We start from the raw sequence: 16,247 nt of genomic DNA on the forward strand, positions 1-16,247 counted from the left end.
TCCTGTACATGTGAATATGCAGCAGTGAGGAGGAAGCAGGCTGCCATGGTGAGGGCAGCTGCAGCTGACTGACTCTGTGTGTTTGCATATGTGTCCTGCCTCTGTGCTCCAGACGTTAAGAGGCCAGTGTTGATCAGTGGCCGTCCAGGCCTTTCAGAGCCACCCACACGCCGGCAGCACAACGATGGTGATGATGTCTCTGATTCTACTGCTTGCCACCCTGGGGCTCCTGGTTCAGGGTGAGACTCTCTTCTGAAAACTTTGCTTCAGGATGCAGCCAGGTTCACCACAATGATGTTCTGCTCTGATGGAGAAACGCTGACACGAGCAGCACTGAGCTTCTTCCATCTATTGTCCATGTTAAAGAAATGATCCTCTTCTGTTTGGATGATGATCGTCTTTCTCCAAGCTGGACTGGTCTCAATAAGCCTTCTCCTCTTTTTCATGTTTTCCAGGTTCATCAGGACAAATCACCCTGACTCAGTCTCCTGGATCTCAGTCTGTTGTTCCAGGACAGACATCAGATGTAAAGCCAGTTCAAGTGTTAGTTACGAATTGCAGTGGTACCTTCAGAAACCTGGAGAAGCCCCTAAACTCCTGATTTATGCAGCTAGAATCAGTCTGGAGTTTCTGATCGTTTCAGTGGAAGTGGATCTCCGCAGCCAATCACAGCACAACCTGGTTGACTGACAGGTTGATGACCAATAGACGTTGCGCATTTAGCTGCAGGTGTTGTTCCAGGTGAGATACCCACCCAGCAAATAGGATTTATGACCTGGATTATTAACTGCACTGACCAAAGTACTTGCAGTTGTGTTCCCTTAGTAAAAGGTCTGAATTCACCCCGTTTGACAAGTTCACGGAATCTGTAACATCTTATATCAGTTTCTGTGAAGATATGTGCATTCCTGCCAGGACTCATTTAACCTACAACAATGACAAACCATGGTTCACTGCAAAACTCAGACAGCACGGTCAGGCCAAAGAAGATGCATACAGGAAGGGGGACCAAGTCTTGTATAAACAGGCCAAATACACACTGGAAAAAGAAATCAGAGTGGCAAAGAGGAATTACTCTGAAAAGCTAAGGATTCAGTTCTCTTCCAGTGACTCAGCATCAGTATGGAAAGGTCTGAATGGTATCAGCAACTACAAGACACCATCCCCCAGCACTGTGAGAATCAATCTGAGTTTTATTGCAGGTTTGAAAAAACACCCCACACTCGCTCTGAACACACAACCATTAACACCTCCTGCACCCCCCCTCTTCCCCACACCTGCACTTCAGATCAGCGAAGCTGATGTGCGCCAGGTCTTCCGGAAGAAGAAGAGAAAGGAAGCACCAGGCCCAGATTGTGTTACATCAGCCTGTTTGAAATTCTGTGCTGACCAGCTGGCTCCCATTTTTAGACAGATCTTCAACAAATCACTGGAGCTGTGCGAAGTCCCTTCATGCTTCAAATGCTCCACCATCATCCCCATTCCAAAGAAATCCAAAATTACAAATGATTACAGGCCTGTGGCTCTAATGTCTGTGGTCATTAAGTCATTTGAAACACTGGTGCTGACCCACCTGAAGGACATTACTGAACCGTTGCTGGATCCTCATCAGTTTTCCCATAGAGCAAACAGGTCTCTGGACGATGCAGTCAATATGGAACTGCATTATGTTCTGCGACATCTAGACAGCCCAGGGACTTATGTGAGGATCCTGTTTGTGGATTTTAGCTCTGCCTTTAACACCATCATCCCAAACCTCTTCCTGCCCAAATTAACTCAGTTCTCCGTACCCACCTCCGTCTGTCAGTGGATCAACAGCTTTCTGAGATACAGGCAGCAGCTAGTGAGGCTGGGAAAATTCACATCCAGCACCCATATAATCAGCACTGGAGCTCCTCAGGGATGTGCTCTCTCCCCACTGCTCTTCTCCCTCTATACAAACAACTGCACTTCAAAGGACCCCTCTGTCAAGCTCCTAAAGTTTGCAGATGACACCGCGCTCATCGGCCTCATTCAGGATGGTGACGAGTCTGCTTACAGACAGGAGGCTAAAGAGATGGCTGTCTGGTGCAGTCTTAACAACCCGGAGCATGTTCAAAACAGTGGAGATGAAAGTGGACTTCAGGAGAAACCCCCGTGCTCTCCCCCCACTCACCATCATGGACAGCACTGTAATAACAGTGGAGACATTCAGGTTCCTGGGCACCACCATCTCCCAGGACCTGAAGTGGTACATTCACATTGACTCCATTGTTAAAAAGGCCCAGCAGAGGTTGTACTTCTTTCGCCAACTGAGGAATTTCAACCTGCCACAGGAGCTGCTGAAACACTTCTGCACAGTTCTGCACTTTTATAACTGTGTGGTTCAGCTCAGCTACCAAATCTGACCTCAGAAGACTACATCAAATAGGACTGCTGAGCGAATCACTGGTACAACCTTCCCTAGTCTCCAAGAACTGTGCTTATCCAGAGTGCACAAAAGGGCTAAGAAAATCACTCCGGACCTCTCACATCCAGCCCACTCGCACTTTGAACTGTTGCTGTCTGGTCGACACTACAGAGCACTGCGTACCAGAACGGCCAGGCACAGGAAGAGTTTCTTCCCTCAGGCAATCCAACTTGACAATAATTGTGGAACACACAACACTATTTAAACACCTATTTATCTAACACACATACTTAGTTTACATTTCGAATTTGCACATAATATACGTGTACATACAATTGTCAATTTGTATATTCTCATTCCCCATTTATTTGTTCTATTTTTATTCTTTTATTATCTTGTGTTTTGTCCTGTCACTGTCATTCTGTTGCACCGTGGAAGCTTCTGTCACGAAAACAAATTCCTCGTATGTGTAAACACACCTGACAATACAGCTAATTCTGATTCTGATTCTGTTTTAGAAATTAAACTGTTTTTCCAGAGTTTTTCCCTCCAGGGCTGCACAGTGAATGTTTCTCAAAATGCAGACGGACTCAGTAAAAACATCAGATCTGCTCCTCACATCAGGACTGTTCAGGAAAACATGTTCCCAAAGAACTGGAGGACACTACAGTCAGCAAGTGACTTATTTATTATTTAACTACATTATATTAAAGACAATCAGTCAACAGGAAATTATTTCATATATACATCAAATATTTGAGGCATTACTGAACTATAGACTGTGTCAACCTGTTCTTTGTTTTTAATATATTTATTCAGGTGTTAGTAACAACAGATCTGCTGCAGTTTTCAGATGAGTAAATGTAGTACGTCCAACATTATTAACAAAGCACAGATTTGTATTGTTGTGTGTATTTTTCTTTTGGTTTGATGTTCAACAGAATGAGGTGTTTCTCCTCCAAACAACAGCAAAGAAAAAGTTTTAATTTAATTTTTCTCATGATGTTGATTTAGACTTTGAATGTCTGGATTAAATATTTAATGCTTTTATTTTGAAAAGAAAGTCCATCATAGTGTCTGTTGTCAGCTCTTTCAGATTCTGTTCACATGTAAAAATATTTTTATTTGAAAGTAGTTTTTCACTGATCCCTCTGTGTCGCTATATGCTGATCAAATGTGTTTTGTGTTTTGATGTTAAAATAACCTAATAAATAAATGACAGTGAAACAGAATTTATTTGATGATCAGATCTTTATTAGTCTGGAAACTTTGACACAATCAGAAAACTAGCAAACATATCTGGAAGTAAGAAAAAACATAGAAAGAGATTTTCAAAGTGAGACAGTTTAAGAGTAAAACCAGTATTGGAGCCCCAGTGAGTCAGGTCAGGACTGGGAACACTGGTCTCTCCTCAGTGTCTCTGTGACCGGACTCTGGGAGCCCTGGGTGGCCTCACAGGTCACAGAGCCCACCTTCCTCCACTGGTCTGCAGGGAGCCTCAGGGTGCTGCTCCAGCTGTAGCGGCCGTCCTTCCCCAGCACCCCGGGGCTCCTGCTCTCCTCCAGGCTGCTACTGCTACTGCCGTCCACCTTCCAGGCCAGACTCCAGTCTGAGGGGAAGCCCTTGTTGGCCAGGCACATGAGCGTGGCCTTCCCCTGCTGCAGCTCCTGGCTGGAGGGGCCCAGCACCGTCAGGGTGGGACGGACATCACCTAGGAGACACCAATCGGCTTAGAGCACAGGTACCACACAGCTGTCAATCAAACAGCACACACCTGGACACCTTTCCTGTGTCAGAGTGGATTTTCTCCTTTAAGGACCTTCATGAAGGAGGTGGAATAAAACCATCAATACTAAACAAATTACAAATATAAATGAAAGTTTGATCAGACAGAAACATTAAAAACAGAATTTAAAATGTCACTTTACAATATTATATTTAGTATTTGTGCAGAAACTTACTTCCAAACTCCAGTCTGGTTCCTCCACCAAAAGTCCACCACAGTGATACAAACTGATTGAGGCGTCGTACAAAAACCTCTCAGTGCAGAGACTCGGCTCTCTGAGTCTGAAACAAAGAAACTCAACAAAAACAGTACAACACCACATATGGAATGAAAAAAGAACTACAATGGCTTCACATACAGTATTTTGAATATTTTTTTTAATTATTATTTTCAAAAATATTTCTTTTCCTAGTTAATCCAACAATAAATAAATAAATAATTGAGACATTTTGACCCGATAATATCTGTGGAAGAATAAATCGAAAACCCTTCAGTTTAGATAATGTTCCCAATAATATTGTGTCCTCAGAGTCCAGAGGCCAGGTCACAGTGACTCAGCCTGGAGCAGTGAGCTCTGCTCTGGGAGGAGACGTCACCATCAGATGTAAGACCAGTCAGAATGTTCATGTTTGGAGCAATTACCATGATTTAGCCTGGTACCAACAGAGAGATGGAGAAAGTCCTAAACTGCTCATTTACTGGGCTAGCACTCGAGAATCAGGGACTCCAGGTCGTTTTACAGGCAGTGGATCAAACTCTGACTTCACTCTGACCATCAGTGGAGTCCAGGCTGAAGATGCAGCAGTTTATTATTGTCAGAGTGAACACTCCATCAACAGTCAGGATGTGTTCACACAGTGAAAAATGGTCGTACAAAAACCTCCCTCAGTCAGACTGAACAGAAACTGAACTGACTGCTGCAGCTGGAAACTACTGCAGAGACTGATACAGTTCACTGAGGACACATCAGTTAAACAGAGTCTATAGAACTCAATGAAACTTAAATTTATGTATCTATCACCCATATCCTGTCAAAGACATCTCAAGATATTTAAGAAGATAAGAAAATACAACGGACTTCTCCTTACGTTCATACGGATTAAATAAAAAGTGATGATTTGTTTTTGACTTGAATTGTTTCACTCAAAAGAAAACATTTCAAGCTTTCTAGCCATATAATTCTTATTTTTATGAGCCAAGTATTCGCTGAGATTCTGGTTGTTTTATTTACGCGTCTGTGAAGAGAAATGGCAGAGACAGAAAAGTCCGAGAGCGCACCCTGTCGGCTTTCTTTATTTAAAAAAAGCACAACGTTTTGTTGTTATTATGATGGTATACCACTAAAACTAGACCCTTTACAGATTTGAATGATATACTTCTTTTATCTGTACGATCAGAAGTGACGGAGCAATTTAAGTTTGTTTCGGCCTTATCAGGAAATGATGCGTCAAAACGCGCCGGCGCGTGCGTCGACCCCAGTAAGGAGACTTCTTTCAAAGCCTGAGAACACAGGAACCTTTTAGACTCTAAATCTATGAGGAGCTTATTCCAAGGTTTAGTTGTGAAATAGTTAAAAGTAGCTTCCTCATGCTTCGCTGTGGGCTTCAGGTTAATTAGCAAATTATGATTCTGTGATCTCATTATTCCAGGTACTCCGGTTTCCTCCCACAGTCCAAAAACATGTATGTCAGGTTGATTGGTGACTCTAAATTGCCCATAGGAGTGAGTGTGAGTGTGTGAGGTTGTTTGTCTCTATGTGGCCCTGTGATGGACTGTTAAGCTGTCCAGGGTGTACCCCTGCCTTTCACCCAAAGAGAGCTGGGATAGGCTCCAGCTGATCCCTGTGACCCTGGTTCAGGACAAAGCGGGTATAGAAGATGGATGGATGGATGATCTCAGGCTTCTTTTTCCTGTGTATCTCACTAAAAAGTCTCTGAGATAATGAGCTGCAAGATGCTTTAACAGTCAACAATATACTGTAATCCTATAGTCAATCCTAAAGAGACAGGTAACCAGTGCAAAGTCTGAAGAACTGGAGTAACATGTTCAGTTTTCCTAGAGCTTGTTAAAACTTTTTTACACTTTGTACAAGTTGAAGTTGTTTGATTGACTTTCCATGAAGTCCAGTTAAAATACTGTTACAGGGGTCATGTTGTGTGGTGACAAAGGCATAAATGAATCTCACATAATTATGTGTGGACATTAAATCTCTGAGCCTGGTAAGTTTCTTTAGATTGTAAAAGGCTGAATTAGTTATGGATTTAACATGATTATAAAAGTTCAAATCAGAGTCCAACCAAACTCCAACATTCTCAACACAGGTATTGCCATTTTAGAGTTGCTGGGAAATAGAAGGTTGAAGTATTAATCTACTACTTTGTAGATACAATGACCATAGTTTTTTTCTGATCAGTTGGAGAAAGTTTGATTTCATCCATAAATTTATACAAGAACCTAAATGGTCTAGCAGGGCATTACCAATCACTGAGGATGACAGACTGATCTCAGTATCATCAGCATGATTGTGGCATTCAACATTATAGTCACGAATGATGGAAGCATATAAAGACTAAAAAGAAGCCCAAGTATTGAACCCTGTGGGACCCCATACACCAGGCTGATGGAAGAAGAATTGTAACAAACAAGAGAGACAAAATATTTTCTATCTTGAAGATATGATTTGAACCAGTCCAATACCATCCCAATAGACCTACCTGTCATGATCTGCACCATGCACTTCCTGTTTTATTTTGAAAAGGATCATGGCAGGATCTTCTTTTGGTTTTTTGTCTGTCTCTTTACTTTGACCCAATTAGTTCATTGCTTCCACCTGCACCTCGTTTTTCACCCCATGCCTTTTTATACGCCAGTTTGTTCCTTTGTTCCTTGCCAGGTTGTCTGTTGCCTTACCCTGTCTGTTGAGAAACCTGTGTCCCACATTTTGATGCCCGTGTTCCTTTTTCCACGTACTACTCTGCTGGTTTTCTCGGTTTCCTTTTTGATCATGGATGTCCCTTTGTTTCTCCAAGTTTAAGTTAAGTTGTTCTGGTTTTTCTGTTGTCATTGTGTTGTCGCTGTCTTGTGTGTTTGTCTCATTCCTCTTATGTTTTTGGTTTCTGTCTTGCCGCTCTGCCCTTGTAACTCCCCTGTTCATGCCTTGTCTTCCCTGATTCTCATGTTCTTTCCCATGTCCTCTGTTCATGTGTCTTTGTCCCGTTCCATGTTTTATGCCCTTGTGTTTTCATGCCTTGTCTTCCCTGATTTTCATGTTCTTGTTCCCTGTTTGGTCTGCTGCGTCTCCTTAAATGTGTGACCCAGACCCTTATGCCTTGTTCCCCTTGAGTCGCTATCTTTGTCCTTATGTTCATGCTTCATGTACTCCTGCTTTGTGTGTTAGTTCTTGTTTAACCTTGTTTTTGGTTCAATAAAGCCCCTTTTCCTCAGTCCTGTGTGGGTGAAGTGTGCTCCTGACCACGTCCTAGTTCATGACACTACCAAGTTTTCAAGTCTATCTGGAAGGATGGTGTGTCGCCCACTGTGGCAAATGTTGTTTTAGCATCATCAGTATTTAGATGTATAGAGTGGTGCCTGTTAGGTGGCAGCAGCTCCTGTTTGTTTTTTTTGTTTTATGCAAGTTTTGATGAGTTTTTACTAAATTATCTGTTAGTCCAAGTCAAGATGTTTGCTTTTTCTCTGATAATGGATGAAAGTGGAGGAGTTGGGATCTTCTACTTCCTGTGGAAAAACATATGGAGGTTATGGAAACTGCATCAGAAGACATACATTTCCATGGAAATGACAATGGAACAACTGTTAGCTCTCAAGAGAACAAGTCTGCTTCTTGGTATAAAACCTAAAATCCCCCAAGACCTGAGGAGGTGTAGGAGGGGCTGGAGATGTAAACCAGTTCTCCCAACAATCATTATGGGGAATGTGAGGTCACTCTGCAACAAAGTGGATGAACTTCCTGCTTTAGCTAGCAACCAGCCAGAGAGTTTCATTGATTCAATTTAATACTTGTCAAGTATGTTGGGTTTCTAACAAAAATATCTATAGTTTTTCTACCTGGGATATAAATGTGTGAATCAAATTTAAAAATTACCATTTAAATAATGTGTTTTCATCTATATTATGTATTTTATTTTGGGGATACAAGTTTAAACGTAATAACAAACATGCTGTAACTATCTACTTTTTTAGGCTTCTCCAATGAGGGGTTGCCACAGCAGGTAATTGTAATTTCAGCTTTAAAAAAATGTTGAGGTACAATACAGAGAATAAGTTTTGGTGTCACATTAAAGTTAATTTCTTTCTGAAGCATGTGCAATGTGACGTGAAAAGCCTCACAGGATTGAGTTTTTCACAATACATTGTGACATTTGTGACTATACTTTTAAAAGAGTTGGTCTGTAATTGAAATGAAAACAAACAGTAAGAAAGTAATTCGAAACAGAAAAAGGTAAAATGAGGATATGTGGGGTATATTAGGAGGTTATCAGGACCTGAGTTAACCTGGATAGATAAAAATAAAAAGAAACAATTCAACTATATGTACTGATTCTTTCTCAGCACATACAGCAGATACAGTAGTTGATCTACAAACTCTGTTTAACTTATGTGTCAGTGAACTGTATCAGTCTCTGCAGTAGTTTCCAGCTGCAGCAGTCAGTTCAGTTTCTGTTCAGTCTGACTAAGGGAGGTTTTTGTACGACCATGTTTCACTGTGTGAACACCCATTAATTGTTGATGTTATGTTCACTCTATTCACCTCTATGGAAATGTGAGCTGTGAGGCCCCTGAGGGCTCCCAGAGTCATGCCACGGTGGAGCTGAGGAGAGACCAGTGTTCCCAGTCCTGATCTGATTCTCTGGGACTATTGGTTTTACTCTGAACATCCGTCGCTGTGAAATGAAGCCGACAAAACCACGAGGCTGCTTTATGTTTTTGTCTCTGTGTCCTCAGAGTCCAGAGGCCAGGTCACACTGACTCAGCCTGGAGCAGTGAGCTCTGCTCTGGGAAGCTCCGTCACCATCAGATGTAAGACCAGTCAGAATGTGTATAATTCAAACTATTTAGCCTGGTACCAACAAAGAGATGGAGAAAGTCCTAAACGGATCATTTACTGTGCTAGCAGTCGAGACTCAGGGACTCCAGATCGTTTTACAGGCAGTGGATCAAACTCTGACTTCACTCTGACCATCAGTGGAGTCCAGGCTGAAGATGCAGCAGTTTATTACTGTCAGAGTTATCATGAGATCCGCAGTCAGGGTGTGTTCACACAGTGAAAAAGGGTCGTACAAAAACCTCCCTCAGTCAGACTGAACAGAAACTGAACTGACTGCTGCAGCTGGAAACTACTGCAGAGACTGATACAGTTCACTGACACACATCAGTTAATCAGAGTCTATAGAACTCAATGAAACTTAAATTTATATTTATGTATATATCACCCATTTCCTGTCAAAGACATCTCAAGATATTTAACAAAATAAGACAATACAATTTAAAACAAAGTTAATACAAAATTCACTGCATAAAAAAACAACATACAGGTGTAAAAATGATTATCCACATTCAAAGTCCCCACTCATCAAGTACAGTAAGGAGACTTATTCCAAAGCCTGAGAAAACAGGAACCTTTTAGACTCTAAATCTATGGGGAGCTTATTCCAAGGTTTAGTTGTGAAATAGTTAAAACTAGCTTCCTCATGCTTCGCTGTGGGCTTCAGGTTAATTAGCAAATTATGATTCTGTGATCTCATTACTCCGTTTACTCCGGTTTCCTCCCACAGTCCAAAAACATGTATGTCAGGTTGATTGGTGACTCTAAATTGAGTGTGAGTGTGTGAGGTTGTTTGTCTCTATGTGGCCCTGTGATGGACTGGGGACCTGTCCAGGGTGGACGCCTGCCTTTCACCCAGAGAGAGCTGGGATACGCTCCAGCAGATCCCCGTGACCCTGGTTCAGGACAAAGCGGGTATAGAAGATGGATGGATGGATGATCTCAGGCTACATTTTCCTGTGTATCTCACTAAAAAGTCTCTTAGATAATGAGCTCAAAGATGCTTTAACAGTCAACAATATACTGTAATCCTATAGTCAATCCTAAAGAGACAGATAACCAGTGCAAAGTCTGAAGAACTGGAGTAACATGTTCAGTTTTTTTTTTACACTTTGTACAAGTTGAAGCCGTTTGATTGACTTTCCATGAAGACCAGTTAAAATACTGTTACAGGGGACATGTTTTGTGGTCCCTCAGCCTGGTTCATACCAGAGTCCAACCAAACTCCAAGATTCTCAGCACAGGTTTTTCCATTTTAGAGTTGGTGGGAAATAGAAGGTTGACGCATCAATCTACTACTTTGTTTACAAATACAATGAACTTAGTTTTTTCCTTGATCAGTTGGAGAAAGTTTGATTTCATCCATAAGTTTATGCAAGAACCTTCATAAATGGTCTAGCAGGGCATTACCAATCACTGAGAAGGCCAGATAGATCTTAGTATCAGCAGCATGATTGTGGTATTCAACATTATAGTCATGAATGATGGAATTGTGTAAACATTAAAAAGAAGCCCAACTGAACTCAGTGGTCCCCATAGACCATGTGGGGTCCCACACAGAGGAACTATAACGAGCCAGAGAGACAAAGTATCTTCTATCTTGAAGATATGAACTGAAACTGTGCAGTAACATCCCCATCGACCAAACAAGATTTCAAGTGTATCTAGGATGGTGTGGCCCACTGTGGCAAATGTTGTTTTATCTTCATCAGTATTTAGATGTATAGAGTGGTGCCTGTTAGGTGGCAACGAGTGGCAGCAGCTCCTCTGTTTGCTTTTTTGTTTTATGCAAGTTTTGATGAGTTTTTACTAAATTACCATCTGTTAATCCAAGTCAAGTCAAGATGTTTGCTTTTTCTCTGATAATGGATGAAAGTGAAGGAGTTGGGATCTTCTACTTCCTGTGGAAAGACATATGGAGGTTATGGAAACTGCATCAGAAGACATACGTTTCCGTGGCAATGACAATGGAACAACTGTTGGCTCTCAAGAGAACAAGTCTGCTTCTTGGTATAAAACCTAAAATCCCCCAAGACCTGAGGAGGCGTAGGAGGGGCTGGAGATGTAAACCATGTCTCCCAACAATCATTATGGGGAACGTGAGGTCACTCTGCAACAAAGTGGATGAACTTTCTGCTTTAGCTAGCAGCCAGCCAGAGAGTTTCATTGATTCAATTTAATACTTGTCAAGTATGTTGGGTTTCTAACAAAAATATCAATAGTTTTTCTACCTGGGATATAAATGTATGGATCAAATTTAAAAATGACGATTTAAATATTGTGTTTTCATCTATATTATGTATTTTATTTTGGGGATACAAGTTTAAACGTAATAACAAACATGCTGTAACTATCTACTTTTTTTAGGCTGCTCCAATGAGGGGTTGCCACAGCAGGTAAATGTTATTGTAATTTCAGCATTAGAAAAATGTTGAGGTACAATACAGAGAATAAGTTTTGGTGTCACATTAAAGTTAATTTCTTTCTGAAGCATGTGACATGTGAAAAGCCTCACAGGATTGAGTTTTTCACAATACATTGTGACATTTGTGACTATACTTTTAAAAGAGTTGATCTGTAATTGAAATGAAAACAAACAAACAGTAAGAAACTAATTCGAAACAGAATTTTCTACACATTTGACATGTTAGATTAGAAAAATCAAACCCAAGCTTCTAATTGATCCATGATTAACATAAAGGTAAAAACTTTAAACTTCATTATTTCAGTTTGGTAAATTGGAATTATAGGCCAAGTGAGGAGGAAGAAAACTGCCTTTAGGGATTATATAACAAACTGTAAAAAGGTAAAATGAGGATATTGTGGGGTATATTAGGAGGTTATCAGGACCTGATTTAACCTGAATAAATAAAAATGTAAAAGAAACAATTCAACTATATGGACTGATTCATTCAAAGCACATACAGCAGATACAGTAGTTGTTCTATAGACTGTTTAACTGATGTGTTTCAGTGAACTGTATCAGTCTCTGCAGTAGTTTCCAGCTGCAGCAGTCAGTTCAGTTCCTGTTCAGTCTGACTGAGGGAGGTTTTTGTACGACCATTTTTCACTGTGTGAACACGTACTGACTGTTGATGTGGTGTTGACTCTGACAGTAATAAACTGCTGCATCTTCAGCCTGGACTCCACTGATGGTCAGAGTGAAGTCAGAGTTTGATCCACTGCCTGTAAAACGACCTGGAGTCCCTGATTCTCGAGTGCTAGCAGCATAAATGATCCGTTTAGGACTTTCTCCATCTCTCTGTTGGTACCAGGCTAAAAAGTTCCCACTAATAACATTCTGACTGGTCTTACATCTGATGGTGACCGAGCCTCCCAGAGCAGAGCTCACTATTCCAGGCTGAGTCACTGTAACCTGGCCTCTGGACTCTGAGGACACACAGACAAAAACATAAAGCAGCCTCATGGTTTTGTCGGCTTCATTTCACAGCGACGGATGTTCATAGAGGAGAGGAGTTGGATTCTCTGGACTTTACCTGTGAAGCAGCAGCAGAGGAGAGTCCAGATGAGGACGGAGATCAGAGTCATGTTTTTGATGAGGAGGATTTCTGTGGCTTCTGTTGTCATGAAGGACAGCTGTCAGTCATCCAGTGTTCAACTCTCAGGACTATAAACTGTCCCAGAGCACTGGAGCATGGTGCTGCTGATGCAAAGTGGCTCTCTATGGAAATGTTCTCACTGAGGCCAAAAGGGACTTGGATTCCTCTGATCATGCTGTTGATCAATGGATCTGTCAACTCAGGACTAAGCAAATTACTTTTATCTGGATTTGGATGCACTGAAGAATTTACCAAGGAGAAGATCTGTCGATGTTTGATTTTAGTTTCAGAGATTGTCATATCACATTCTTAAAATTACAATAAAATTTGAAATCATATTTGGTCAGACACAACATGAGTAAAAAATGTTTCATATTTCAAAGTCAGAGAGTCGTGTCTACAGTGAGAGGTTTTTGTACACTGACTTGTTTAAATCACTGTGGGACAAGTTTAGTGGAAAAACCAGACTGGTTTAACTGACATAACCAAAACAAGGTTCTTGCATCAACATTTTTATCTTTAGTACAGAAACCTGCCTGTTGCCATGGTTCAGCAGTGATGCCTGTCTGTTGCGATGGTTACTGAGCTCAAAGAGGGAAATCAAACACTGAAGACCAGTTTCATACAAAACTTTATTCTAAACACAGAGACAGAGTTGCAAAGAATAGAGTAAAACCATAATCAGAGTAAAACCAATAGTCCACGAGAATCAGATCTGGACTGGGAACACTGGTCTCTCCTCAGTTCCACCGTGACAGGACTCTGGGAGCCCTCAGGGGCCTCACAGGTCACATTTCCATAGAGAGCCACTTTGCATCAGCAGCACCATGCTCCAGTGCTCTGGGACAGTTTATAGTCCTGAGAGTTGAACACTGGATGACTGACAGCTGTCCTTCATGACAACAGAAGCCACAGAAATCCTCCTCATCAAAAACATGACTCTGATCTCCGTCCTCATCTGGACTCTCCTCTGCTGCTGCTTCACAGGTAAAGTCCAGAGAATCCAACTCCTCTCCTCTATGAACATCCGTCGCTGTGAAATGAAGCCAACAAAACCATGAGGCTGCTTGATGTTTTTGTCTCTGTGTCCTCAGAGTCCAGAGGCCAGGTCACAGTGACTCAGCCTGGAGCAGTGAGCTCTGCTCTGGGAGACTCCATCACCATCCGATGTAAGACCAGTCAAAATGTCTATGTTTCAGGCAGCGGCCATCTTTTAACCTGGCATCAACAGAGAGATGGAGAAAGTCCTAAACAGCTCATTTATGCTGCTAGCACTCGAGCATCAGGGACTCCAGATCGTTTTACAGGCAGTGGATCAAACTCTGACTTCACTCTGACCATCAGTGGAGTCCAGGCTGAAGATGCAGCAGTTTATTACTGTCAGAGTGAACATAGCATCAACAGTCAGTGGGTGTTCACACAGTGAAAAATGGTCGTACAAAAACCTCCCTCAGTCAGACTGAACAGAAACTGAACTGACTGCTGCAGCTGGAAACTACTGCAGAGACTGATACAGTTCACTGAAACACATCAGTTAAACAGTGTCTATAGATCAACTTACTTACAAAGAATCAGTACATATACTTGAATTGTTCCTCTTTAAACTTTTCTTTTACCAAGTCATTTCCATTTGAAAATCCCAAAAGCATCTTTGAATTCACACTATCCCAAAATCAGCTTTTATGCTGATGACCTCCTATTATACATCACAATATCTCCCTTCTTTCAGTTATTAATACAATCACTAATTAAAGGAAGGTTTCTGGCCTCTCACCCTTTTTATATTCCAGATGTCACCAAACTCAAATAAAGTAGGTAAATTTCAATGATTTCCCTTCATGTTACATTAAATATATTTCAGTTAGAAACTTGGAATTTGTTTTCCTTATCTGACTTATTAAATATCTACAAAAATCTTTCTTCAAACAGTTTTTTACTTTTTATATTTGTTTTCATTTCTATTTCTGGATCAGCTTTTTTAAAAGTGTAGTCACTAAATTTATTGTGAAAAACACCTGCATTTATCTCTAAACCTTTGTCTGACTTTGAGGCTTTTCAAATCACACATTTCACAAAAACACTCAACTTTGATAAAACATTAAAAATTATTCTCTGTAATAAGCCTCAAACTTCTTCCACAGCTGAAGTCACATCAGCCTTTATAGCTCTTCCTCAAAATCAGATGGACGTATATACAGTGGGTTTTGACACCATTGTGTCAGGAATGATGTACATACTCAGTTTATATGGTCATTACTTGCAGCACAGGGGGAAACATCCTGATACTGTGTTGAACAGCTGCAGCTGACTGACTCTGTGTGTTTGCATATGTGTCCTGCCTCTGTGCTCCAGACGTTAAGAGGCCAGTGTTGATCAGTGGCCGTCCAGGCCTTTCAGAGTCACCCACACGCCGGCAGCACAACGATGGTGATGATGTCTCTGATTCTACTGCTTGCCACCCTGGGGCTCCTGGTTCAGGGTGAGACTCTCTTCTGAAAACTTTGCTTCAGGATGCAGCGAGGTTCATCACAATGATGTTCTGCTCTGATGGAGAAACGCTGACACGAGCAGCACTGAGCTTCTTCCATCTGTTGTCCATGTTAAAGAAATGATCCTCTTCTGTTTGGATGATGATCGTCTTTCTCCAAGCTGGACTGGTCTCAATAAGCCTTCTCCTCTTTTTCATGTTTTCCAGGTTCATCAGGACAAATCACCCTGACTCAGTCTCCTGGAGCTCAGTCTGTTGTTCCAGGACAGACTGTCAACATCAGATGTAAAGCCAGTTCAAGTGTTACTGATGATTTGCAGTGGTACCTTCAGAAGCCTGGAGAAGCTCCTAAACTCCTGATTTATGATGCTGCATCACATCAGTCTGGAGTTTCTGATCGTTTCAGTGGGAGTCAGTCTGGGACTGACTTCACTCTGACCATCAGTAGAGTTCAGGCTGAAGATGCAGGAGTTTATTACTGTCAGCAGGATAACAGCTTACCGTTCACACAGTGAAATAACGTCGTACAAAAACCTCCCTCAGCTGCAGAGGAACTGATGTGAAGTGACAGCTGCACAGAAACTGAAACACTGAGAAACATGACTACAAACATGTTTCACAGTTAAATATAATTAGGACATTTTGACAATGTAGAATTTTATAGTTAATAAAGTAAATAGTTAAAGCATGATTGTAATAAAATTTAAATTGGTATAATAAAATAAAATGCACCTGTTCTCAAAACAGATAATACAGATCAAAACAGGAATATTAACATAATTTTATAGTGGATTAATATATTTATATCATGAAAACTACAGATATTTTGTTAGAAAACCCAACAAACATAACAAGTGATAAGTTAATTTACTGAATTTGAACACTAAATGATTTGTATTAACTTTTCCATAATAGAAATGTTAAATGTGGATGTTGTCAATGTTCAGTGTTCAAACTGTTGT

General features: G+C 41.1%; 3 gene segments (V, D, J or C); 2 read left to right on the forward strand and 1 right to left on the reverse strand.

Moving 5' to 3' along the window:
* Positions 1 to 3,712: 3,712 nt before the first annotated feature.
* Positions 3,713 to 12,601, reverse strand: LOC113126940 (Ig kappa chain V region Mem5-like; the record flags this gene model as incomplete). The annotated part of the segment is given in 3 exon segments: positions 3,713 to 4,100; positions 4,351 to 4,388; positions 12,318 to 12,601. Coding segments are annotated over 3 exon segments (648 nt in total), but the record flags the coding sequence as incomplete, so codon positions are not given.
* A 1,128-nt stretch (positions 12,602 to 13,729) lies between these two features.
* LOC113126897 (immunoglobulin kappa variable 4-1-like) lies at positions 13,730 to 14,211 on the forward strand (the record flags this gene model as incomplete). The annotated part of the segment is given in 2 exon segments: positions 13,730 to 13,784; positions 13,892 to 14,211. Coding segments are annotated over 2 exon segments (372 nt in total), but the record flags the coding sequence as incomplete, so codon positions are not given.
* Positions 14,212 to 15,088: 877 nt separating this feature from the next.
* LOC113126908 (immunoglobulin kappa variable 2-29-like) lies at positions 15,089 to 16,045 on the forward strand. The segment is given in 2 exon segments: positions 15,089 to 15,276; positions 15,493 to 16,045. Coding segments are annotated over 2 exon segments (363 nt in total).
* The last annotated feature ends 202 nt before the right edge of the window (positions 16,046 to 16,247 follow it).

Source organism: Mastacembelus armatus, chromosome 11, assembly GCF_900324485.2.
Source record: "Mastacembelus armatus chromosome 11, fMasArm1.2, whole genome shotgun sequence".
NCBI lineage: Eukaryota > Metazoa > Chordata > Actinopteri > Synbranchiformes > Mastacembelidae > Mastacembelus > Mastacembelus armatus.